Source organism: Octopus bimaculoides, chromosome 29 (assembly GCF_046866305.1).
Source record: "Octopus bimaculoides isolate indiv1 chromosome 29, ASM4686630v1, whole genome shotgun sequence".
NCBI classification, from domain to species: domain Eukaryota; kingdom Metazoa; phylum Mollusca; class Cephalopoda; order Octopoda; family Octopodidae; genus Octopus; species Octopus bimaculoides.
In genome coordinates, this window is record NC_142956.1 from 4,821,920 (window position 1) to 4,848,774 (window position 26,855).

The 26,855-nt window shown below is 37.1% G+C and overlaps 1 protein-coding gene across 5 annotated transcripts in view; it reads right to left on the bottom strand.

Moving 5' to 3' along the window:
• Positions 1 to 1,899: 1,899 nt before the first annotated feature.
• Positions 1,900 to 26,855, bottom strand: part of LOC149130310 (keratocan-like) — a 36,919-nt gene continuing 11,963 nt past the window's right edge. Inside the window, exons 2-7 of one of the 5 annotated variants that reach the window (XM_089345354.1) lie at positions 25,517 to 25,585; positions 22,804 to 23,005; positions 12,339 to 12,410; positions 11,227 to 11,298; positions 6,645 to 6,716; positions 1,900 to 1,994 (exon numbers count right to left, since the gene is read on the bottom strand). In XM_089345354.1, coding sequence (XP_089201480.1) covers positions 1,919 to 1,994; positions 6,645 to 6,716; positions 11,227 to 11,298; positions 12,339 to 12,410; positions 22,804 to 22,985 — 474 coding nt within the window. In that variant the 5' untranslated portion in view covers positions 22,986 to 23,005; positions 25,517 to 25,585 and the 3' untranslated portion in view covers positions 1,900 to 1,918. Of the gene's footprint in view, positions 1,995 to 3,072; positions 3,220 to 6,644; positions 6,717 to 7,669; positions 7,817 to 11,226; positions 11,299 to 12,338; positions 12,411 to 22,803; positions 23,006 to 25,516; positions 25,586 to 26,855 lie in introns of those variants that run through there. The other 4 variants (XM_089345355.1, XM_089345358.1, XM_089345356.1 and 1 more) reach the window with 4 other exon arrangements.

The following is a 26,855-nucleotide window of genomic DNA, read 5'->3' on the forward strand; positions in this document are numbered from 1 at the left end:
GGGTAATTTAGGCGGATCTCGTAATTATCTGCAGTTTAATTAGTCTAACAGTATGACCTTTAATTGTAAATGTAATATAGACATGCAATAATTAGCAGTCATTCTCTTACTAAATCAACTAACATCAATACAACTGTAACTATAAACATCTTCAAATTAGGAAACGATGTTGCAAAATGCGGCATCCCGACACCAACATAACTCCAACAGTCAAGTCAACAGCTGGAAAACAGGGTGGGGTGGGGGCATCCCATCAAGCCAACTTGATTAAAGTGGATGAAGTAGTCGTACTCGGCCGGATGTCTTACGTAAAGTGGTTCTTTGTCGCCAGGTTCAATTCGACTGGTCATATGGCATTTTTACAGCGATGTCTTCGTTGCCAAATTCACACTGTATATAGTTCTTCGTCGTCTGACCTCACACTAACTGTTTACATCACTTAATTCACATCATTAAATCTTCAAATCACCAAACTCCAATTTACTTGTTGGGTCCGGGTTAACATAATTAAGCTTGCTACTTCATTGCCTTCTTCATTTTCTCTAGTGAAAATTGCTGCTAATATCTACTCTGGCTCAATTCTCGGCGGGATCCTGCCCACCCTAATCCTAGTAGCTCGTTTACCCTGGTACCTGGGCAGAACTGTTTAATTTTCCCCTGCTACTCTCCTAGTGGAATATCATTTTTGCCACTTCTTCTGAGACAAATGTGACCGATACTGTGGCGCATCTTTTTCCTCTTGTAAAAAAACTTTTTTTTCTTCCAATTCTTTTAGGAATTCTTCATCTCCTCTTTCCATCGCTCAAGTCTCTTATTTTTCATTTGGAAACGTTCTGTACTATATTACTTTGTTTTCCATCTCCACCTTGTCTTCCTCTGGTGGTGTCAACTTTACGTTTGACCTCTCCCTCTTTACCAAATATTGTTATTTCTGTAGCAATTTTACATCGCAACATGTTTCATTTTGTTCTAGAATGCTTGGGCCAACAAACGCCTCACTCCCCGTTGCAGCCGCGTAGATCTTCATTTTCGTTAGTCAGTAACGCCCACCAAACAATGATGGCGTTACAGTCAACAAACTGGTGCAAAGCAGCACAAAACAATCCTAGCACACACCAACTCTCACAAAAACCACCAACTCAAACAGCGCTCATCTCCGGCTGACAGACACCACGCGTTCCATCATCGATAGGAATTGTGAAAATAAGGAAAGATGATAAAGACGAGGAAGAAGAAGAAAAAGAACAACAAAAAATGATGAATAAGAAGAAGAAACAGAAGTTGAAGAAGAAGAAGAAGAAGAAGAAGAAGAAGAAGAAGAAGAAGAAGAAGAAGAGGGAAAAGAAGAAGAAGAAGAATAAGAAGGAGAGGGAAAAGAAGAAGAAGAAGAAGAAGAAGAAGAAGAAGATGAAGGAAAAGAAAAAGAAGAAGAAGAAGAAGAAGAAGAAGAAGAAGAAATAGAAGAAGAAGACGAAGAAGAAGAAGAAAAACAAGAAGAAGACAACTACTAAATAGGCAACAACAGAAACAAGTAAAAACAAGGTTTCAATATTAGTTTATCACTAATCCATTCCTAAGTCTACATCTAGAAGTGTTAGTCAAGGGTGTTATTCAGTGTTTATGCATAGACAAGTGTCGTAGAGGATATACATACCGTATTACACACGCGTTTTACTATATTGGGATATACACATGCATACAAAAAGTCACGCACATCCATGCACTTAATGGTCCTTCTCAAGTATCACACCCTCATATAGCCCTTATATATGAAATAGTGCGACAGTCCCATTCATAGGCGTTTAGAAACAATGAAATACATCTTTAGAAACGCGGGTGTAGGATCGTAAAACGAACAATGCGAAGATATTTAGAATTATATCGTCACTGAAATATTCTAACAGAAGACCGATTTTACTTACAGATAAGTTAAACTGGACAAATGTTGGAAGGCTCCATCTGTGATATTTTTGATATTGTTCCCGTACAAATTCCTGGAACATAAAATTCAGTTAAATACATTTATGGAACAGATTTGTGACAGAATATTAAATAGTAAGAGTAAATAATTACATGATGGATGAGATGATATGTAGATTGCAACTATAATTATGCTGATGATGATGATAGTGCTAACGTTAGGTGGCGCGTAGTATCGAATATAACCAAGAAACAAAGGAGAGGAATATATGGTGGTTGTGTTAATGGCGAAGATGTTATTGGTGTTAATGTTGGGGTTGATGTGGTTAATGTTGATTATTCTGATAATGATGGGGATTTGCATGTTTATAATGATGATGAACATGATATTGATGTTGATGATGTTGGTAGTGAAGTTTCTGTTGTCGGTGATGATGATAATGATGGTGATATCGATTGTGGAAATGAAGAAGAACAAAAGAGAAACAAGAAAATGAAGAAGAATCAGAAGTAAGACGGGAGGAAGAAAGTCGAGAACAAGATGACGATGATGTAGAAACATTAGTAAAAGGAGGAGAAGAAGACGAAGAAGAAGAAGAAGAAGACGAAGAAGAAGAAGAAGAAGAAGAATAGAAGAAAAAGAAGAAGAAGAAGATGAAGAAAAAGAAGAAGAAGATGAAGAAGAGGAAGAAAAAGAAGAAGGAGAAGAAGAAGAAGAAGAAGAAGAAGAAGAAGAAGAAGAAGAAGAAGAGGAAGAAGAAGAAGAAGAAGAAGAAGAAGAAGAAGAAGAAGAAGAATTGGAAGGAGATGTAGACTAAGTAGGAGAAGCAAGGAAGAAGAAAAAAATTATAAGAGAAGGAAAAGAAGTACAAGAAGAATTTTAGAAATGATCTTCTTCTAAATATAGAAGTGCAAGTGTTCTTGAAGCATCGTTATTCAGTGCAAACACCAGACATAATATCTATACCGAGTGATATACACAGGTTGATGCACTTGCATACGCTTCTTCATACACGCAGACATGCACATGCAAGTACTCAAAGTGTCCCCTCATTTCTCTCATTTTCATCGATCCCAAATATCAAAATGGAACAACGTTCATATTCAAAGACTTTCACAAAAAATAAAAGACGAGTGATGGAGATTAAACTAAAGAATGGGTATATATTTCAGATATGGAAATATATCATCAGTTAAATATTATAAATGAAGACTGACTGAACTTATAGAGTTTTTAAACTGGACAGGTTTTGGAAAGTTTCAGCTTTGATTTCATTGAGATTATTATACCTCAAATCCCTGGAACATAAAATTGAGATGAAATGAACTTTTATGGGACAGATTTGTGGCATCATATAACATATTTCGAGTAAGGACTTAGACTATAGGAGACACGAAGAGTTGATTACTGTTCTGTTGAAATTGATAATGATGATGATGTCGTTCAAGTTTGTGCAACTGACCGCGTTAGTCTTTTGTAATGAATAAATTTGATGATGAAGTGAACTTATTGCGGTACTCTGTGGCAATGAATGAAGTTAATGATAAGGTTGAAGATGAACTTGACAATGTTGACGGCTGAGAAAAAGAATGATGTCGGTAATGATGATGGGGGACGAAGAAATTGATAATGAAGGAGAAGAAAATGAAGAAGAATGGTAAGAACGAGAATATGAAAGAGTTTAAGGAAAATATGAAGATGACGAAAAATAGAAGAAATAGAAGATAAACATGAGCAAATAGAAATGAACAAAGAAGAAGAAGAAAAGGAAGACGAAGAGCAGGAAGATACGAAGTAGGAGAAGAGAAAGAAAAAGGAGAAAGGTAGAAGAAAAACAACAATGAAAGGAACAACAATAAAGAGAATAAGTAGAGGAAGAAGAATATGAAAACGATGAAGGAGAATATGTAGATGGAGAAGAAAACTAAATTGATGAACAGAAATAAAGAGATGGGAAGGAGAAGAAAGAGTGTGATTGGAAGTAGAGGAAGAAAATGAAGAAGAAGAAAGTGAAGAAGAGTGGAAAGAAGAAGGATAATATGAAGAAAAATATAAGGAAGAAGAAGAAGAAGAAGAAGAAGAAGAAGAAGAAGAAGAAGAAGAAGAAGAAGAAGAAGAAAAAGAAGAAGAAGAAGAAGAAGAAGAAGAAGAAGAAGAAGAAGGACAAGGAAGAGAAGGAAGAGGAAATTGAGATGAAGTTGAAGTGGAAGTAGAAGTTAAAGAAGAAGAAGAGGAAAGAGATGAGAAATCAGTAGAAGAAAAGAAAAGTAAAGGATCAAAATGAATTTTATAAATGATCAAGTTCTAAATGTGCAGGCGGTATTGAAGCATGTTATTTAACATAAACACCAGACATAATATCCATACAGACTGATACACACAGGTGAATGGGGATTTGTATGTTTATAGTGATGATGAACATGGTATTGATGATGATGATGATGTTGGTAGTGCTGATGAAGTAGGGTATGTGATGGTAGCGGTTATGGTGAATATCGTGATGCTGGAGGTCGTGATGGACTCAGGTGGTGGTGATGGTGATGATTGAGGAAGTGGATATGTAGTCAACGGTAAAAACTACGATTCGATAATGGTGTTGTTATCACTTTTCATTAGTCAATTCATCAGTTGTTTTGTCTTTATTTGTCCATTTCTTTATACCTAGTTTTATTACACTTTCATGCTGGTTATATATCTATAATTATAGACATATCTTTATATCTCACTAATTACAATAGTAATTATACATATCTGATGCTACCGATTTACACGTTAACGATAATTTAGAGCTCAGACATTCAAAGCTGATATCATGGCTGTGTGCATTCATTTTTGTAATTTATAGGTTCGCAATGTAAATTATTTTTTTGAATGATGGGCCATAGTTTGGACCACAGCCAATTGTGCCCTTTGTTTATCCCCTTAGGAATCGATGTGGGATGAAGAAATAATTATAGTTATAAATCATTTGCATTATTCGGTATCTTCATAACATCTATGGAAGCAAAGTCCAATGGCAGTAATATATTTCGGTAACTACACAGAGGTTCATTTGTGTAGTCTCGTGACATTGTCACCATTGGCCAATAAAAAACTTTCACTGAGACTGCAGCGCTGTCATATTGTTTCTCATGACTTCGCCTGTAACACTAGATTGAGTGGAGGACGGTTGCTACGCTGAGCCAACGGGCAGCTATTTTTGCTCCAATAAAGTATTTCCATTTTCGACATAATCCCTATTCTTAGAGGTTGCTCAATTTTCCACCACCTGGTAATCCACCGAATAGTAGATTCTCATACAAGACATACACATTCACACATTCACATTAATAGCGAGGCTTAATTCGCCATAGTCGAGCGAATATGTGTTGTCAGCTTATCTAATGCTTTTACTAATGGCTTCCGGTGCCTATGTATTTGCTCTATTTTATCTCCAACCTTATAACCCAGCTCTCGCATCCAACACTCAGCTAGTACACATTTACAAGTGAGTAGACTGGATCACTCTTGATCCACATTCACAAAAACTTTTTTTTCTTCCAATTCTTTTAGGAATTCTTCATCTCCTCTTTCCATCGCTCAAGTCTCTTATTTTTCATTTGGAAACGTTCTGTACTATATTACTTTGTTTTCCATCTCCACCTTGTCTTCCTCTGGTGGTGTCAACTTTACGTTTGACCTCTCCCTCTTTACCAAATATTGTTATTTCTGTAGCAATTTTAGATCGCAACATGTTTCATTTTGTTCTAGAATGCTTGGGCCAACAAACGCCTCACTCCCCGTTGCAGCCGCGTAGCTCTTCATTTTCGTTAGTCAGTAACGCCCACCAAACAATGATGGTGTTACAGTCAACGAACTGCTGCAAAGCAGCACAAAACAATCCCAGCACACAACAACTCTCACAAAAACCATTAACTCAAACAGCGCTCATCTCCGGCTGACAGACACCACGCGTTCCATCATCGATAGGAATTGTGAAAATAAGGAAAGATGATAAAGACGAGGAAGAAGAAGAAAAAGAACAACAAAAAATGATGAATAAGAAGAAGAAACAGAAGTTGAAGAAGAAGAAGAAGAAGAAGAAGAAGAAGAAGAAGAAGAAGAAGAGGGAAAAGAAGAAGAAGAAGAAGAAGAAGAAGAGGGAAAAGAAGAAGAAGAAGAAGAAGAACAACAACAACAACAAGAAGAAGAAGAAGATGAAGGAAAAGAAAAAGAAGAAGAAGAAGAAGAAGAAGAAGAAGAAGAAGAAGAAGAAGAAGAAATAGAAGAAGACGAAGAAGAAGAAGAAAAACAAGAAGAAGACAACTACTAAATAGGCAACAACAGAAACAAGTAAAAACAAGGTTTCAATATTAGTTTATCACTAATCCATTCCTAAGTCTACATCTAGAAGTGTTAGTCAAGGGTGTTATTCAGTGTTTATGCATAGACAAGTGTCGTAGAGGATATACATACCGTATTACACACGCGTTTTACTATATTGGGATATACACATGCATACAAAAAGTCACGCACATCCATGCACTTAATGGTCCTTCTCAAGTATCACACCCTCATATAGCCCTTATATATGAAATAGTGCGACAGTCCCATTCATAGGCGTTCAGAAACAATGAAATACATCTTTAGAAACGCGGGTGTAGGATCGTAAAACGAACAATGCGAAGATATTTAGAATTATATCGTCACTGAAATATTATAACAGAAGACCGATTTTACTTACAGATATGTTAAACTGGACAAATGTTGGAAGGCTCCATCTGTGATATTTTTGATATTGTTATCGTTCAAATACCTGGAACATAAAATTCAGTTAAATACATTTATGGAACAGATTTGTGACAGAATATTAAATAGTAAGAGTAAATAATTACATGATGGATGAGATGATATGTAGATTGCAACTATAATTATGCTGATGATGATGATAGTGTTAACGTTAGGTGGCGCGTAGTAACGAATATAACCAAGAAACAAAGGAGAGGAATATATGGTGGTTGTGTTAATGGCGAAGATGTTATTGGTGTTAATGTTGGGGTTGATGTGGTTAATGTTGATTATTCTGATAATGATGGGGATTTGCATGTTTATAGTGATGATGAACATGATATTGATGTTGATGATGTTGGTAGTGAAGTTTCTGTTGTCGGTGATGATGATAATGATGGTGATAAAGAATGTGGAAATGAAGAAAAACAAAAAAGAAACAAGAAAATGAAGAAGAATCGGAAGTAAGACGGGAGGAAGAAAGTCGAGAACAAGATGACGATGAAGTAGAAACATTAGTAAAAGGAGGAGAAGAAGACGAAGAAGAAGAAGAAGAAGAAGAAGAAGAAGAAGAAGAAGAAGAAGAAGAAGAAGAAGAAGAAGAAGAAGAAGAAGAAGAAGAAGAATTGGAAGGAGATGTAGACTAAGTAGGAGAAGCAAGGAAGAAGAAAATAATTATAAGAGAAGGAAAAGAAGTACAAGAAGAATTTTAGAAATGATCTTCTTCTAAATATAGAAGTGCAAGCGTTCTTGAAGCATCGTTATTCAGTGCAAACACCAGACATAATATCTATACCGAGTGATATACACAGGTTGATGCACTTGCATACGCTTCTTCATACACGCAGACATGCACATGCAAGTACTCAAAGTGTCCCCTCATTTCTCTCATTTTCATCGATCCCAAATATCAAAATGGAACAACGTTCATATTCAAAGACTTTCACAAAAAATAAAAGACGAGTGATGGAGATTAAACTAAAGAATGGGTATATATTTCAGATATGGAAATATATCATCAGTTAAATATTATAAATGAAGACTGACTGAACTTATAGAGTTTTTAAACTGGACAGGTTTTGGAAAGTTTCAGCTTTGATTTCATTGAGATTATTATACCTCAAATCCCTGGAACATAAAATTGAGATGAAATGAACTTTTATGGGACAGATTTGTGGCATCATATAACATATTTCGAGTAAGGACTTAGACTATAGGAGACACGAAGAGTTGATTACTGTTCTGTTGAAATTGATAATGATGATGATGTCGTTCAAGTTTGTGCAACTGACCGCGTTAGTCTTTTGTAATGAATAAATTTGATGATGAAGTGAACTTATTGCGGTACTCTGTGGCAATGAATGAAGTTAATGATAAGGTTGAAGATGAACTTGACAATGTTGACGGCTGAGAAAAAGAATGATGTCGGTAATGATGATGGGGGACGAAGAAATTGATAATGAAGGAGAAGAAAATGAAGAAGAATGGTAAGAACGAGAATATGAAAGAGTTTAAGGAAAATATGAAGATGACGAAAAATAGAAGAAATAGAAGATAAACATGAGCAAATAGAAATGAACAAAGAAGAAGAAGAAAAGGAAGACGAAGAGCAGGAAGATACGAAGTAGGAGAAGAGAAAGAAAAAGGAGAAAGGTAGAAGAAAAACAACAATGAAAGGAACAACAATAAAGAGAATAAGTAGAGGAAGAAGAATATGAAAACGATGAAGGAGAATATGTAGATGGAGAAGAAAACTAAATTGATGAACAGAAATAAAGAGATGGGAAGGAGAAGAAAGAGTGTGATTGGAAGTAGAGGAAGAAAATGAAGAAGAAGAAAGTGAAGAAGAGTGGAAAGAAGAAGGATAATATGAAGAAAAATATAAGGAAGAAGAAGAAGAAGAAGAAGAAGAAGAAGAAGAAGAAGAAGAAGAAGAAAAAGAAGAAGAAGAAGAAGAAGAAGAAGAAGAAGAAGAAGGACAAGGAAGAGAAGGAAGAGGAAATTGAGATGAAGTTGAAGTGGAAGTAGAAGTTAAAGAAGAAGAAGAGGAAAGAGATGAGAAATCAGTAGAAGAAAAGAAAAGTAAAGGATCAAAATGAATTTTATAAATGATCAAGTTCTAAATGTGCAGGCGGTATTGAAGCATGTTATTTAACATAAACACCAGACATAATATCCATACAGACTGATACACACAGGTGAATGGGGATTTGTATGTTTATAGTGATGATGAACATGGTATTGATGATGATGATGATGTTGGTAGTGCTGATGAAGTAGGGTATGTGATGGTAGCGGTTATGGTGAATATCGTGATGCTGGAGGTCGTGATGGACTCAGGTGGTGGTGATGGTGATGATTGAGGAAGTGGATATGTAGTCAACGGTAAAAACTACGATTCGATAATGGTGTTGTTATCACTTTTCATTAGTCAATTCATCAGTTGTTTTGTCTTTATTTGTCCATTTCTTTATACCTAGTTTTATTACACTTTCATGCTGGTTATATATCTATAATTATAGACATATCTTTATATCTCACTAATTACAATAGTAATTATACATATCTGATGCTACCGATTTACACGTTAACGATAATTTAGAGCTCAGACATTCAAAGCTGATATCATGGCTGTGTGCATTCATTTTTGTAATTTATAGGTTCGCAATGTAAATTATTTTTTTGAATGATGGGCCATAGTTTGGACCACAGCCAATTGTGCCCTTTGTTTATCCCCTTAGGAATCGATGTGGGATGAAGAAATAATTATAGTTATAAATCATTTGCATTATTCGGTATCTTCATAACATCTATGGAAGCAAAGTCCAATGGCAGTAATATATTTCGGTAACTACACAGAGGTTCATTTGTGTAGTCTCGTGACATTGTCACCATTGGCCAATAAAAAACTTTCACTGAGACTGCAGCGCTGTCATATTGTTTCTCATGACTTCGCCTGTAACACTAGATTGAGTGGAGGACGGTTGCTACGCTGAGCCAACGGGCAGCTATTTTTGCTCCAATAAAGTATTTCCATTTTCGACATAATCCCTATTCTTAGAGGTTGCTCAATTTTCCACCACCTGGTAATCCACCGAATAGTAGATTCTCATACAAGACATACACATTCACACATTCACATTAATAGCGAGGCTTAATTCGCCATAGTCGAGCGAATATGTGTTGTCAGCTTATCTAATGCTTTTACTAATGGCTTCCGGTGCCTATGTATTTGCTCTATTTTATCTCCAACCTTATAACCCAGCTCTCGCATCCAACACTCAGCTAGTACACATTTACAAGTGAGTAGACTGGATCACTCTTGATCCACATTCACAAAAACTTTTTTTTCTTCCAATTCTTTTAGGAATTCTTCATCTCCTCTTTCCATCGCTCAAGTCTCTTATTTTTCATTTGGAAACGTTCTGTACTATATTACTTTGTTTTCCATCTCCACCTTGTCTTCCTCTGGTGGTGTCAACTTTACGTTTGACCTCTCCCTCTTTACCAAATATTGTTATTTCTGTAGCAATTTTAGATCGCAACATGTTTCATTTTGTTCTAGAATGCTTGGGCCAACAAACGCCTCACTCCCCGTTGCAGCCGCGTAGCTCTTCATTTTCGTTAGTCAGTAACGCCCACCAAACAATGATGGTGTTACAGTCAACGAACTGCTGCAAAGCAGCACAAAACAATCCCAGCACACAACAACTCTCACAAAAACCATTAACTCAAACAGCGCTCATCTCCGGCTGACAGACACCACGCGTTCCATCATCGATAGGAATTGTGAAAATAAGGAAAGATGATAAAGACGAGGAAGAAGAAGAAAAAGAACAACAAAAAATGATGAATAAGAAGAAGAAACAGAAGTTGAAGAAGAAGAAGAAGAAGAAGAAGAAGAAGAAGAAGAAGAAGAGGGAAAAGAAGAAGAAGAAGAATAAGAAGAAGAGGGAAAAGAAGAAGAAGAAGAAGAAGAAGAACAACAACAACAACAAGAAGAAGAAGAAGATGAAGGAAAAGAAAAAGAAGAAGAAGAAGAAGAAGAAGAAGAAGAAGAAGAAGAAGAAGAAGAAATAGAAGAAGACGAAGAAGAAGAAGAAAAACAAGAAGAAGACAACTACTAAATAGGCAACAACAGAAACAAGTAAAAACAAGGTTTCAATATTAGTTTATCACTAATCCATTCCTAAGTCTACATCTAGAAGTGTTAGTCAAGGGTGTTATTCAGTGTTTATGCATAGACAAGTGTCGTAGAGGATATACATACCGTATTACACACGCGTTTTACTATATTGGGATATACACATGCATACAAAAAGTCACGCACATCCATGCACTTAATGGTCCTTCTCAAGTATCACACCCTCATATAGCCCTTATATATGAAATAGTGCGACAGTCCCATTCATAGGCGTTCAGAAACAATGAAATACATCTTTAGAAACGCGGGTGTAGGATCGTAAAACGAACAATGCGAAGATATTTAGAATTATATCGTCACTGAAATATTATAACAGAAGACCGATTTTACTTACAGATATGTTAAACTGGACAAATGTTGGAAGGCTCCATCTGTGATATTTTTGATATTGTTATCGTTCAAATACCTGGAACATAAAATTCAGTTAAATACATTTATGGAACAGATTTGTGACAGAATATTAAATAGTAAGAGTAAATAATTACATGATGGATGAGATGATATGTAGATTGCAACTATAATTATGCTGATGATGATGATAGTGTTAACGTTAGGTGGCGCGTAGTAACGAATATAACCAAGAAACAAAGGAGAGGAATATATGGTGGTTGTGTTAATGGCGAAGATGTTATTGGTGTTAATGTTGGGGTTGATGTGGTTAATGTTGATTATTCTGATAATGATGGGGATTTGCATGTTTATAGTGATGATGAACATGATATTGATGTTGATGATGTTGGTAGTGAAGTTTCTGTTGTCGGTGATGATGATAATGATGGTGATAAAGAATGTGGAAATGAAGAAAAACAAAAAAGAAACAAGAAAATGAAGAAGAATCGGAAGTAAGACGGGAGGAAGAAAGTCGAGAACAAGATGACGATGAAGTAGAAACATTAGTAAAAGGAGGAGAAGAAGACGAAGAAGAAGAAGAAGAAGAAGAAGAAGAAGAAGAAGAAGAAGAAGAAGAAGAAGAAGAAGAAGAAGAAGAAGAAGAAGAAGAAGAAGAAGAAGAAGAATTGGAAGGAGATGTAGACTAAGTAGGAGAAGCAAGGAAGAAGAAAATAATTATAAGAGAAGGAAAAGAAGTACAAGAAGAATTTTAGAAATGATCTTCTTCTAAATATAGAAGTGCAAGCGTTCTTGAAGCATCGTTATTCAGTGCAAACACCAGACATAATATCTATACTGAGTGATATACACAGGTTGGTGCACTTGCATACGCTTCTTCATACACGCAGACATGCACATGCAAGTACTCAAAGTGTCCCCTCATTTCTCTCATTTTCATCGATCCCAAATATCAAAATGGAACAACGTTCATATTCAAAGACTTTCACAAAAAATAAAAGACGAGTGATGGAGATTAAACTAAAGAATGGGTATATATTTCAGATATGGAAATATATCATCAGTTAAATATTATAAATGAAGACTGACTGAACTTACAGAGTTCTTAAACTGGACAGGTTTTGGAATGTTTCAGCTTTGATTTCATTGAGATTATTATACCTCAAATCCCTGGAACATAAAATTGACATAAAATGAACTTTTATGGGACAGATTTGTGGCAGCATATAACATGTTTCGAGTAAGGACTTAGACTATAGGAGACACGAAGAGTTGATTACTGTTCTGTTGAAGTTGATAATGATGATGATGTCGTTCAAGTTTGTGCAACTGACCGCGTTAGTCTATTGTAATGAATAAATTTGATGATGAAGTGAACTTATTGCGGTAGTATGTGGCAATGAATGAAGTTAATGATAAGGTTGATGATGAACTTGACAATGTTGATGGCTGAGAAAAAGAATAATGTCGGTAATGATGATGGGGACGAAGAAATTGATAATGAAGGAGAAGAAAATGAAGAAGAATGGTAAGAAGGAGAAAATGAAAGAGTTTAAGGAAAATATGAAGATGACCAAAAATAGAAGAAATAGAAGATAAACATGAGCAAGTAGAAATGAACAAAGCAGAATAAAACGAATAAGAAGTAAAGGAAGACGAAGAGCAGAAAGATACGAAGTAGGAGAATAGAAAGAAAAAGAAGACAGTTACAACAAAAACAACAATGAAAACAACTAGATTAAAGAATATAAGTAGAGGAAGTAGAATAAGAAAACGAAGAAGGAGAATATGTAGATGGAGAAGAAAACTAAATTGATGAAAAGAAATAAAGAGATGGGAAGGAGAAGAAAGAGTGGAAAGAAGAAGGATAATATGAAGAAAAATATAAGGATGAAGACAGAAGAAGAAGAAGAAGAAGAAGAAGAAGAAGAAGAAGAAGAAGAAGAAGAAGAAGAAGAAGAAGAAGAAGAAGAAGAAGGACAAGGAAGTGAAGGAATAGGAAATTGAGATGAAGTTGAAGTGGAAGTAGAAGTTAAAGAAGAAGAAGAGGAAAGAGATGAGAAACTACTAGAAGAAAAGTAAAGTAAAGAATCAAAATGAATGTTATAAATGATCAAGTTCTAAATGTGCAGGCGGTATTGAAGCATGTTATTTAACATAAACACCAGACATAATATCCATACGGACTGATACACACAGGTGAATGGGGATTTGTATGTTTATAGTGATGATGAACATCGTATTGATGATGATGATGATGTTGGTAGTGATGATGAAGTAGGGTATGTGATGGTAGCGGCTATGGTGAATATCGTGTTGCTGGAGGTCGTGATGGACTCAGGTGGTGGTGATGGTGATGATTGAGGAAGTGGATATGTAGTCAACGGTAAAAACTACGATTCGATAATGGTGTTGTTATCACTTTTCATTAGTCAATTCATCAGTTGTTTTGTCTTTATTTGTCCATTTCTTTATACCTAGTTTTATTACACTTTCATGCTTGTTGTATATCTATAATTATAGACATATCTTTATATCTTACTAATTACAATAGTAATTATACATATCTGATGCTACCGATTTACACGTTAACGATAATTTAGAGCTCAGACATTCAAAGCTGATATCATGACTGTGTGCATTCATTTTTGTAATTTATAGGTTGGCAATGTAAATTATTTTTTGAATGATGGGCCATAGTTTGGACCACAGCCAATTGTGCCCTTTGTTTATCCCCTTAGGAATCGATGTGGGATGAAGAAATAATTATAGTTATAAATCATTTGCATTATTCGGTATCTTCATAACATCTATGGAGGCAAAGTCCAATGGCAGTAATATATTTCGGTAACTACACAGAGGTTCATTTGTGTAGTCTCGTGACATTGTCACCATTGGCCAATAAAAAACTTTCTCTGACACTGCAGCGCTGTCATATTGTTTCTTATGACTTCGCCTGTAACACTAGATTGAGTGGAGGACGGGTGCTACGCTGAGCCAACGGGCAGCTATTTTTGCTCCAATAAAGTATTTCCATTTTCGACATAATCCCTATTCTTAGAGGTTGCTCAATTTTCCACCACCTGGTAATCCACCGAATAGTAGATTCTCATACAAGACATACACATTCACACATTCACATTAATAGCGAGGCTTAATTCGCCATAGTCGAGCGAATATGTGTTGTCAGCTTATCTAATGCTTTTACTAATGGCTTCCGGTGCCTATGTATTTGCTCTATTTTATCTCCAACCTTATAACCCAGCTCTCGCATCCAACACTCAGCTAGTACACATTTACAAGTGAGTAGACTGGATCACTCTTGATCCACATCCACAATACCTAGCTCAGTTTACAAATTGAACCCTCCACATTATGATCGAGCTGCGAACATGCTAATCACTGTGTCACATCTTCCACACACACTGATTGAGTTACTACAAGTAGAAACTGATACCATCACCTCAAATGCAGCCCAAAATAAAATTGTCCCTCTCATCAACAAGTTACTGGATATTTCCTCATTCACGCTCAAATCATATCCAGTGCTATAGGAGCGTAACAGTCAAAACATCTACATCTCAGCTCAGATTTAATCTATTGACTGAGGCTAAATCACAGAGATGGGACCACATTGTAGAAAATGATAGAATATCATAAATGCCTGACAAGAAATTCAAAGAGGTCTCTTGAATGAAATCCAACACCTTTACACAAAAACTGCCATAAAGCAGTCTCTTCTTTCTTTCTTTTAATCATAAAGGTTGTTACTTTTGGAAACGAATTTCATTTTGAGAAGAACGCGGATGCCTAGTATAGCTAGGACGGTATCTAAAAGACAATTTCTTTCTTTTTAGAACCGAAAATATTTCGATCCCCAACGGCTGCTGACAGTCTTAGATGCTCAAGTAACCAAAGCATTCTCGCAGTAATATTAACCGCTATGTTTAATTCTTCATCGTCAGAACATCGCCTTCTGGAATGTCCTCCATTTTCTTGTCTTCTTTCCAAGAGTTGATCTGTGATAGTTTAAACGGAGCATTAACATCACCAATCTCACCCATGTCGCACAACCAAGGAAATTAATGATTTCTACTCCTTCCAGACTCAGCAATTACAAACAAGTCGCACTGGAAGTTAAAATGCAAAAAGCTAGAAAAATACCACAAGCCACCCAGTCCCACATCCCTACACTTCGTCTAGTCCAGTGGTCTGTTTAGGTACGCAAAAATCTGTATGTTAAAGGTGACTTCGGCGATATTCTAAGTCAGAATACCGAATGCCAGATTAAATACCACAAGGTGTCATTCCACTCGGCTGCCTTCAGGTTCGGCCAGTTTGCAACTCAATTATGAATCACATTAAAAAAATTATAATTACTAAATAATATACATCGTATGTTCACCATCTGCAGATATACGGATTTCTCTTTAATTTAGACCATCTCAAATGTGTAGGGAAGTGGATGAAGTCAATTGAATTGATCGAATATAGTATTGGAATATTTCATTTAAACTTGAAATTTTTAATTCAATATAATCTTTTCTACTGTAGGAACAAGGCTCGAAATTTTTGAGCAGGGCGAGCCGGTTATATCGACCCTAGTACGCAACTGGTACTTTATTTATCGACCCTGAAAGGATGAAAGGCAAAGTCGACTTCGGCCAAATTTGAACTCAGAACGGATTAATGCAATATAATGCAAATCATTTAATCTGAAATAATACTCAGGAAGTGTTGGACCATCCGAGGTTATTTTTCCAGTTGAACTGGAACAGACCGATCAGCTAAATCTTCAGTTAAGCTGAAAGAAGTTTGTAGAATTATAACTATTGTCTTTTTATTTCTAAAAGGGTATTGTGTTTGTTAACAGACTAAATTTTAACGATGACATCTTTAATAAGAAGATTCCTATGCCGTCCCTACCGGGCTATTTTACATTTCTCAGTTACGTAAGTCAGAGTTGGGTAAACATCTCCAATTTAGGAAATGACGTTGCAAAATGCGGCATCCTGACACCAACACAACTCCAACAGTCAAGTCAACAGCTGGAAAACAGGGTGGGGTGGGGGCATCCCATCAAGCCAACTTGATTAAAGTGGAAGAAGTAGTCGTACCCGGCCGGATGTCTTGCGTAATGTGGTTCTTTGTCGCCAGGTTCAATTCGACTGGTCATATGGCATTTTTACAGCGATGTCTTCGTTGCCAAATTCACACTGTATATAGTTCTTCGTCGTCGGACCTCACACTAACTGTTTACATCACTTAATTCACATCATTAAATCTTCAAATCACCAAACTCCAATTTACTTGTTGGGTCCGGGTTAACATAATTAAGCTTGCTACTTCATTGCCTTCTTCATTTTCTCTAGTGAAAATTGCTGCTAATATCTACTCTGGCTCAATTCTCGGCGGGATCCTGCCCACCCTAATCCTAGTAGCTCGTTTACCCTGGTACCTGGGCAGAACTGTTTAATTTTCCCCTGCTACTCTCCTAGTGGAATATCATTTTTGCCACTTCTTCTGAGACAAATGTGACCGATACTGTGGCACATCTTTTTCCTCTTGTAAAAAAACTTTTTTTTCTTTCAATTCTTTTAGGAATTCTTCATCTCCTCTTTCCATCGCTCAAGTCTCTTATTTTTCATTTGGAAACGTTCTGTACTCTATTACTTTGTTTTCCATCTCCACCTTGTCTTCCTCTGGTGGTGTCAACTTTACATTCGACCTCTCTCTCTTTACCAAATCCTGGTATTTCTGTAGCAATTTTACATCGCAACATGTTTCATTTTGTTCTAGAATGCTTGGGCCAACAAAGGCCTCACTCCCCGTTGCTGCGGCTTAGCTCTTCATTTTCGTTAGTCAGTAACGCCCACCAAACAATGATGGCGTTACATTCAACAAACTGCTGCAAAACAGCACAAAACAATCCCAGCACACAACTCTCGCAAAAACCACCAACTCAAACAGCGCTCATCTCCGGCTGACAGACATCACGCGTTCCGTCACCAATCTGAATTGTTCGCCACACAGTAAAAACGTACAAAAGAACGTGTAACATGTTTTAAAACAGTGACGTGATCCATGAACATTCTTTCTCATTTGAATGGACTATAGATCCATTATTGGTTTTCTACTGTAGAACTAGAGTACAGTATTTCGATATCGAGTAGAAGAATTATATTTATCAGAGTATTTTTTTCCATTTTATACTCTTCTTCATAACAATAATATATGCAACACGTTTTCATTCAGCCCACTCCATGACTATTGCCATAAGGTGACTTTTATGTAATAAACTAACATCATCGAAGTTGAGATATTGTAAACTATAGATTCCATGAGTCAAAATATACAGAGAAACAGTCTACTTGAATTAACGGTAGTTACCGTATTTGCTTTTTTTACTCCAGCATAACATTATGTTTTAGAACTGAGGTATTTAGAACATAACGACGGAGGTTTTAAAACATTAAATGCGGAAAATATGTAGAAATGGTCTAATATTTACAAATATACAACATTTGGTGGAATGGGCTGTGGGGCCAAAGTCAGTCCCCGAAATGAACAATATATATATATGTCAGAGAATTTTGACAAATGCGTATGCTGCAAATGTGAAGGGAAGGCGGATTCAGTTGATAACCGGTTCAGTCCTACACGAGAAAGCGGGTGTTCGACATAAACCACCAGGCCAGCACTGCTCGAGGACTGGGTGAGTGCATGCAGGGTCGTCTCGCCGTACTGTGTGTATCTTGGATATGCGGGGCTAACGGTTCTTCCGTGCGTGTGTGGTGCCTATTCTTATAGGTTGTTCAATTCTCCACCACCTGGTAATCCCCCGAATAGTAGATTCTCATACAAGATATACACATTCACACATTCATATTAATAGCGAGTCTTAATTTGCCATAGTCGAGCGAATATGTGTTGGCAAATTATCTAATGTTTTTACTAATGGCTTCAGGTGCCTTTGTATTTGCGAGCAGACATAGATACTCTTTTGTATCTCCAACCTTATAACCCTGCTCTCGCATCCAACACTCGGCTAGTACACATTTACAAGTGAGTAGACTGGATCACTCTTGATCCACATCCACAATACCTAGCTCAGTTTACAAATTGAACCCTCCACATTATGATCGAGCGGCGAACATGCTAATCACTGTGTCACATCTTTCACACACACACTGCTTGAGTTACTACAAGTAGAAACTGATACCATCACCTCAAATGCAGCCCAAAATAAAATTGTCCCTCACATCAACAAGTTACTGGATATTTCCTCATTCACGCTCAAATCATATCCAGTGCTATAGGAGCTTAACAGTCAAAACATCTACATCTCAGCTCAGATTTAATCTATTGACTGAGGCTAAAGTCACAGAGATGGGAACAGATTGTAGCAAATGACAGAATATCATAAATGCCTGACAAGAAATTCAAAGTAGTCTCTTCAATGAATTCCAACACCTTTACACAAACACATTTATACATGTAAGGATTCTGGCAGCCATAAAGAAGTCTCTTTTTTCTTTTAATCATAAAATTAGTTATTTTTGAAAACGAATATCATTTTGAGAAGAACGCGGATCACTAGTATAACTAGAAGGGTATCTAAAAGACAATTTCTTTCTTTATAGAACCAAAAATATTTCAACCCCCAACGGCTGCTGACGGTCTTAGATGCTCAAGTAACCAAAGCATTCTCGCTATGTTTAATTCTTCATCGTCAGAACATCGCCTTCTGGAATGTCCTCCATGTTATTGTCTTCTTTCTAAGAGTTGATCTGTGATAGTTTAAATGGAGCATTAACATCACCAATCTCACCCATGTCACACAACCAAGGAAATTAATGATTTCTACTCCTTCCAGACTCAGCAATTAAAAACAAGTCGCATTGGAACTTAAAATGCAAAGAGATAGAAAAATACCACAAGCCACCCAGTCCCACATCCCTCCACTTCGTCTAGTCCAGTTGTCTGTTTAGGTACGCAAAAATCTGTAAGTTAAAGATGACTTCGGCGATATTCTAAGTCAGAATACCGAATGCCAGATTAAATACCACAAGGTGTCATTCCACTCGGCTGCCTTCAGGTTCGGCCAGTTTGCAACTAAATTATGAATCAGATTAAAAAATCTAAAATTCCTAAATAATATATATGGTATATTCACCATCTGCAGATGTACGAATTTCTGTTTAATTCAGACCATCCCAAATGTGTAGGGAAGTGGGTGAAGTCGATTGAATTGATCGAATATAGTATTGGAATATATTATTTACACTGGAAACTTGAAATTTATAATGTAATATAAACTTTTCAACTGTAGGCACAAGGCCCGTAATTTTGGGGAGGGGGAGTCAATTAGATCGACCCTAGTACGCAACTGGTACTTTATTTATCGACCCTGAAAGGATGAAAGGCAAAGTCGACTTCGGCCAAATTTGAAATCAGAACAGATTAATGCAATATAATGCAAATCATTTAATCTGAAATAATACTCAGGAAGTGTTGAACCATCCTAGGTTATTTTTCCAGTTGAACTGGAACAGACGGATCAGCTAAATCTTCAGTTAAGCTGAAAGAATTTTGTAGAATTATAACTATTGCGTTTTTATTTCTAACATGGTATCGTGTTTATGATAACAGCCTAAATTTCACCGATGACATCCTTAATAATAAGTTTCATTTGCCGTCCATACCGGGCTATTTTACATTTTTCATTTACGTAATTTTAGAGTCAGGCAATTTAAGCGCATCTCGTAAATAATTATCTGCAGTTTAATTAGTCTAACAGTATAACCTCTAATTGTAAATGTAATATAGACATGCAATAATTAACTGTCATTCTGTTACTAAATCAATTAATATCAATACAACTGTAACTCTAAACATCTTCAATTTAGGAAATGATGTTGCAAAATGCGGAATCCTGACACCAACACAACTCCAACAGTCAAGTCAGCAGCTGAAGAACAGGGTGGGGTGGGGCATTCCAGCAAGCCGATTTGATTAAAGTGGAAGAAGTAGTCGTACTCGGCCGGATGTCTTACGTAAAGTGTTTTTCCATCGCCAGGTTCAATTCGACTGGTCACATGGCATCTTTAAACCGATGTCTTCGTTTCCAAATTTTCACTGTATGTAGTTCCCCGTCGTCTGACCTCACACCAACTATTCACATCGCTTAACTCTCATCACTAAATCTTCACATGACCTAACTCTCATCTTTAACTCTTCACATGGCCCTCTTTTAATTACCCACAAGGGGATAACATAGACGGGACTATACACACATGCGGGGACAATTAACGGAATGGAAAAAATAAAATTTTACAAATGAAGGAGATCCGGCGAACTCGGCCCCGCTCCGGGATGGTTATGTTATTTCAATTATTTCAAAAGATTCTTTAAAATTTCTTTAAAATTAATCTCCACTTACAACTTTATGTTACTTTTAATGTCCTCATAGTTCACCACTGGAGCGCTGGGTTCGATACTCACCTCGGGCCCCAGTGTACTTATATCCGATTGGAAAGCTTCGTTCAGCTTTGTTTGTTTTCTTTCTCCATCAGGACACATCTCACCTCCTTACATTAACCCCACGAGAAATTCACTCTAAAAATCCCTTTCATTTTCGTTATTCTCCTTCCCAATTTTTGGGTCGTACGGTATATTATTAAGAATAGTTTTTCCTGTGTCCCACTCTTGTCTGTATGTCTGTTCTTTTATTTTTGTTTTTATGACTGTGTTATCATGCGTTTGTCGGTCTATGCTTCTTTGTCTCCATGTCTGTGTTTTGTTTAGCTGTGTGTCTGCATGTTTGTGGAACTGTAGGTCGGCGTGTTGCGTCTGTGTGTTTGCAACGCTGTGTAATCCTGTGCCTGTCTGTCTATGCTTATATATGTCTGTATGTCTGTGTGCTTATGTGTCTGTAAGTCTGTATGTTAGTGTGATTGCAAGTCTGTATATTTTCTTGGTGATGTTGTTCTGCTTGTATCATTTTTCGGCGGTGACCTCACAGGCGTACTGCTTCTACTTGTTGTTGATTGGCTCACCTGTTCCTGTATTTTATATTTCTTCCGTTCCATTTTAGGCGGTGAACTCTTCCTTTCTCTTTTCCTCGACTTGACCTCCACAAACTCCGTGTTCTGTTTCACTTCTTGGGTCCGTCTCTCCACCTCCATCACACTTTCTTGCGTTTTTACCTCTGCATTTTCCATCGTTTATCTGGGGCACCTTCTTTTAATGTGCCCCTTTTCGCAACATTCTTGGTACTCTGGAGGCCTCCCCTCCAAAATTACATCCAGTTTGTTTTCATTTAACAGCTCCAGTGTCGCTGGTATTGCCTCGTATAGTTTCTGATCCACCGTAGAAACTATCTCTGACTCGTTTCCCCATTAATATACTTGTTGTACCCGGGTGAACACAATTCAACTCACTACTTCGTTGTCTTCTGTAGTGACAATTTCTGCTAATATCCACTCTGGCTCAATTCTCGGCGGGATCCTGCCCACGCTAATCCTAGTAGCACGTTTACCCTGGTAACTGGGCAGAGCTGTCTAATTTTCCCCTGCTACTCTCCTAGTGGAATATCTTTTTTGCCACTTCTAAGACAAATGTGATCGCTACTGAAGCGCATCTTTTTCCTCTTATAAAAAAATTTGTTTTGTTTCAATTCCTTTAGGATTTCTTCCATCTCTTCTTTCCATCGCTCAAGTCTCTTATTTTTCATTTGAAAACGTTCTGTACTCTATTACTTTGTTTTCTATCTCTGCCTTGTCTTCCTGTGGTGGTGTCAACTTTACATTTGACCTCTCCCTCTTTACCAAATCTTGGTATTTCTGTAAGAATTCTACATCGCAACATGTTTCATTTTGTTCTAGCATGCTTGGGCCAACAAAGGCCTCACTCCCCGTTGCTGCGGCTTAGCTCTTCATTTTCGTTAGTCAGTAACGCCCACCAAACAATGATGGCGTTACATTCAACAAACTGCTGCAAAGCAGCACAAAACAATCCCAGCACACAACAACTCTCACAAAAACCACCAACTCAAACAGCGCTCATCTCCGGCTGACAGACACCACGCGTTCCGTCACCAATTTGAATTGTTCGCCACACAGTAAAAACGTACAAAAGAACATTCTTTCTCATTTGAATGGACTATAGATCCATTATTGGTTTTCTACTGTAGAACTAGAGTACAGTATTTCGATATCGAGTAGAAGAATTATATTTATCAGAGTATTTTTTTCCATTTTATACTCTTTTTCATAACAACAATATATGCAACACGTTTTCATTCAGCCCATTTCATGACTATTGCCATAAGGTGACTTTTATGTAATAAACTAACATCATCGAAGTTGAGATACTGTATACTATAGATTCCATGCGTCACAATATACAGAGAAACAGTCTACATGAATTCACGGTAGTCACCATATTTGCCCTTTTTACTTCAAAATAACATTATGTTTTAAAAGTGAGGCATTTAGAACATAACTAACGAGAATTTAAAACATTAAATATGGAAAATATGTAGAAATGGTCTAATACTTACAAGTGTACAACATTCTGCGGAATGGGTTGTGGGACCGAAGTCAGTCCCCGATTATAACAATATATATATGTCTGAGAATGTTGACAGCTACATATGCTGCAAATGTCTGAAACAGCTTGAGACTCTAAACAGAAACTCATATAGAGTATCAACACAAAAGTCAATTTGAATTGATAAAACATATTTGCAGGCGTAGATTAATCTGTAAAAGAAGAAAATACAGAAACTTCAATGTCAATTCTTTCCCATTGCAGATTCTTCGAAGGACTAGCATTGGACCCTGTTCCATGATATGAATTTACCTTTGATTTTACTTTTAGATTAATATTTAAACTTACAAAACCGAATTCAATTATAATTCAAAGTGATGAACATAATAATAGATTATAGCTTTAATGAGTGATAATGTCGAAGATAAACAGAGCATCAATCGTCCCGGCATACACACACACACACACACACACACACACACACAAACACACACACACACACACACACACACACACGCACACACACTTATACACACGTGTGTGTGTGTGCGTAATGTTCTTTCTGTCTTTGGTGTTTTGCTTTGCATCAACATTTCCTCTCCCGTCAGATTCCATGGAGATATTGTGTGAAGTTGCTACAACTGGCCAACTCTCTATCAACAGCCTTACACTCACCTTTCTACCCTCAGTTGAAGAAACTGAAGCGACATCTGTTGATAACACCACAACCCCATCTACAACAACGCCATGAACGGCTGAGGACCCCTACACCTCAACATCGGCAGCGGAAATGTTTGCTCCCTCATTCCACGGAAGAGCAAACTCTTCCCAAATTTCCTGCTCCCCAAACCAACAACAATTCCCTCTTTCGATCAAACCTCTCCATATTGGACTGACTCGTTGATTGTACTGGATGTGGTGGTGGTCATCTTCGTCGTAGTCTTGGTGGTGCTGGACGTGAATATCAACGGGGGTAGTGCCTTCAGAATTGTCACCCTTTACACATTGACAGGAGCTGGAAACACAGATTTCTTCAGAAGTCATTCTCACACTTTATTACTTGTAAGAGTCTAGATTAGAATTTGACGGATGGAAGGACTCTACAGGGCTAGTACATTATAAGAGGAATGTGAACACTCGTAAACCTGCTTAAAAACTTCCAGTTGTCTGCTGGATTACCCTCTGTATGGCGACCTAGGCATGCTCTGGCTGTTGATGCTCAGACACGCGTTGATATTGCGATACCTGCAAAGATTTCTTGACGGTAATCTGTGTGGACTCTGTGAAGTATTTCTCCTTGACTACGCTGCAGTGGTGGGTGACGCAAAGCCTGAAATTCTCTACCTGGTACCTAGAATGTCACACGAATACGCATTTATTGAGTGTTCGAGAATGATAATGAAGGAAGGACCAGTAACTGGTGGCATCACTGTAGCGAATGAGTGGAGGATGTTCCACTGTAACTGACAGATAGGAAAACCATTTTAGTCTTGGGGGATGCGTCAAAGTATAATGTGGTTTCAGGCTATCGACCAATAATACATTTACCAATCATGTGGAAACTGGTGATAGGAGTAATAACTGAAGAATTGTAGACAGTTTTAGATTATGAAAGATTTTTGTCAGACGAGCAGAAGGGTTGTAAACGCAGTTCAAAAGATTAGGTGTTAATAGACAAGATGATATTAAAGAATTGCAGAAGATTAACGGGACTAGGAGTGGCCTGCCAAGATTACAAAAAAGACCCATGATATGGTGTTTCACAATTGGATAAGGAACTATATGTAGCTTTTTGAGTGGTACAATGTGTAGAAAGACTGCTTAAAATGAGTTAACGTCTGCAGGAAGGTCATTGGATACATTGAACGTCAGAAGAGGAATATTTCAGGGAGAAAGTATCACCACTCTTTTTTGTGCTGATACTAATACCTCAGTCGATGATTTGAGAAATGGTAAAACTGGATATAATTTGGGAAATCGAGTGGAAGTGATTAACCGTCTATAATACATGGACGATTTATAGAAAAAAATCAAGATGAACTTGGCACATTTGTGAACAAAGTAAGTATTTTCAGTTGTAACATACGCATAGAATTTAGCATGAATAAATGTATTATTTGGTATTAAAGAGGGGGAAGATAAAGCTGATACGAAGACTAGAAGTCAAATAATCCACCAAAATTTTGACGAATGTTAGAATCAGATACCAATAAAAGAAGAGAAATGAAGGAAACCATTTCGAAGGAGCAGTTCAGAAGTATCAAGTTGATACTGAAATTTAATTTGAATTCTAGAAACATTGTAAAATTACACAAGTAAAGCAAAGTTATATGGAAAAAAACATTTGTACACCCAGTTTATGAAGAACAGAGGCAGAAGAAAGTTGAAATTGGTTGAAAAGGAGAATTCTCAATAAAGAGAAAGAAGGATTAGTCGTGGCAGCTCAGGATCAAGCCTTCTGGACAAATAGTAGAAATGTAGAACAGAAGTTAATGTATCACCATTTTGCAGATTGTGCGATGAACGAGAAGAAACAGTGACCCACATAGTTAGTAAATGTTCCAAACGCGCCCAGAAACGGTACAAATCTTGGAGACATGAAAATATTGCAAAGATCATCTACTGGGAAATGGGCCGAAACTATGGACTTTAAAGTGGTATGAACATAAAGTGGTATGAACATATATCTGAAAAATAACTCAGAGTTATGAGGTTAAACTTACCTGGGACTTTCGCACCCAAACGGATCATGTACTAGAGCGTCACAGACCAGATATCTTGGTCATGTTTTTCTGTAAAGTGGAAAAAAGGGAAGGAAAAAACAAACAGAAAACAGTTCAAAACAAATCTCAAAAAGGAAGTCACAACAAAAAGAAGGAAGAAAAAACAGTTCAAGAAAAAAGAAAGTCACAAAAAGTTGGAAGAAAGAAAGAAAAAAAAACAGTTCAAAAAACACAGCAAGCATAATTACTCCGGCCACTAGGCAATCCAGTGAAATACGTCCCCAAAACAATTAATTGCACCCCCCCCCCCCAAAAAAAAAACTATTCACGTAAAGTAAACAATTTGTTTATACAAATTCTCCAGGCCATATCGAAACCAGAACACAGCGACTGGAACAAGCTTACAATATTTTTTTTTTAAATTGGTTAAGAAGTTCAACAATAACAATCACAATCAATTGAGAAAAAATTATTCACTTAAATTGGAGAAATGCTTCCAAACTTATCACTAAAAATTGAAGAAGTTCAACTATTCTTTGGAGGCGGGACACGCGCCCAAGCACAAGTTCCCACAATTAAATGAGAAAAACTTTTTCCCTTAATGTGAACAATTCTGCCCAACTGCCGGTGGACCAGAGTACAGAATTCAGTAGGGACTCCTTGCTTGTACAAAAATATTACCACAAACAACCCCCTCCCCACTGAACCCGAAATACAAAATGTCTTACCTTGCAGTTGAGCTTTACTTAATTCGCTACGCTAAAACTTAGCGTAGCTAATCTCTTTCAGGGCTTCGACAGGCACTGACAATAACGCATGCGCGTTAGCAAAGGGAAGCAAGCTTCTTATTTATTTATTGCCCACAAGGGGCTAAACATAGAGGGGACAAATAAGGACAGACAAAGGGATTATGTCGATTACATCGACCCCAGTGCGTAACTGGTACTTAATTTATCGACCCCGAAAGGATGAAAGGCAAAGTCAACCTCGACGGAATTTGAACCCGGAAGACAGATGAAATACCAATTTCTTTATTGCCCACAGGGGGCTAAACACAGAATGGTACAAAACAACTGATTGGGATCAGTAACGCGTATGGTTTACATAAAATATGACTTTAAAAATTATATAAAATATAAAAAATCGAATGACATTAACAGTACATTAGACGACACAAATGAAGCGATGATCAGGCCACGCTCCGACCCCACAAGCCCCAATCTATCGCTGGCACCTTGCACACGGTTCCTTGCACGCACAACACTCGTGCAACATGCTTCCATCTCTTTTGGAACGTACACTCCGACAGACATCTCCTCTCCAGCCACACTTTCCTTTT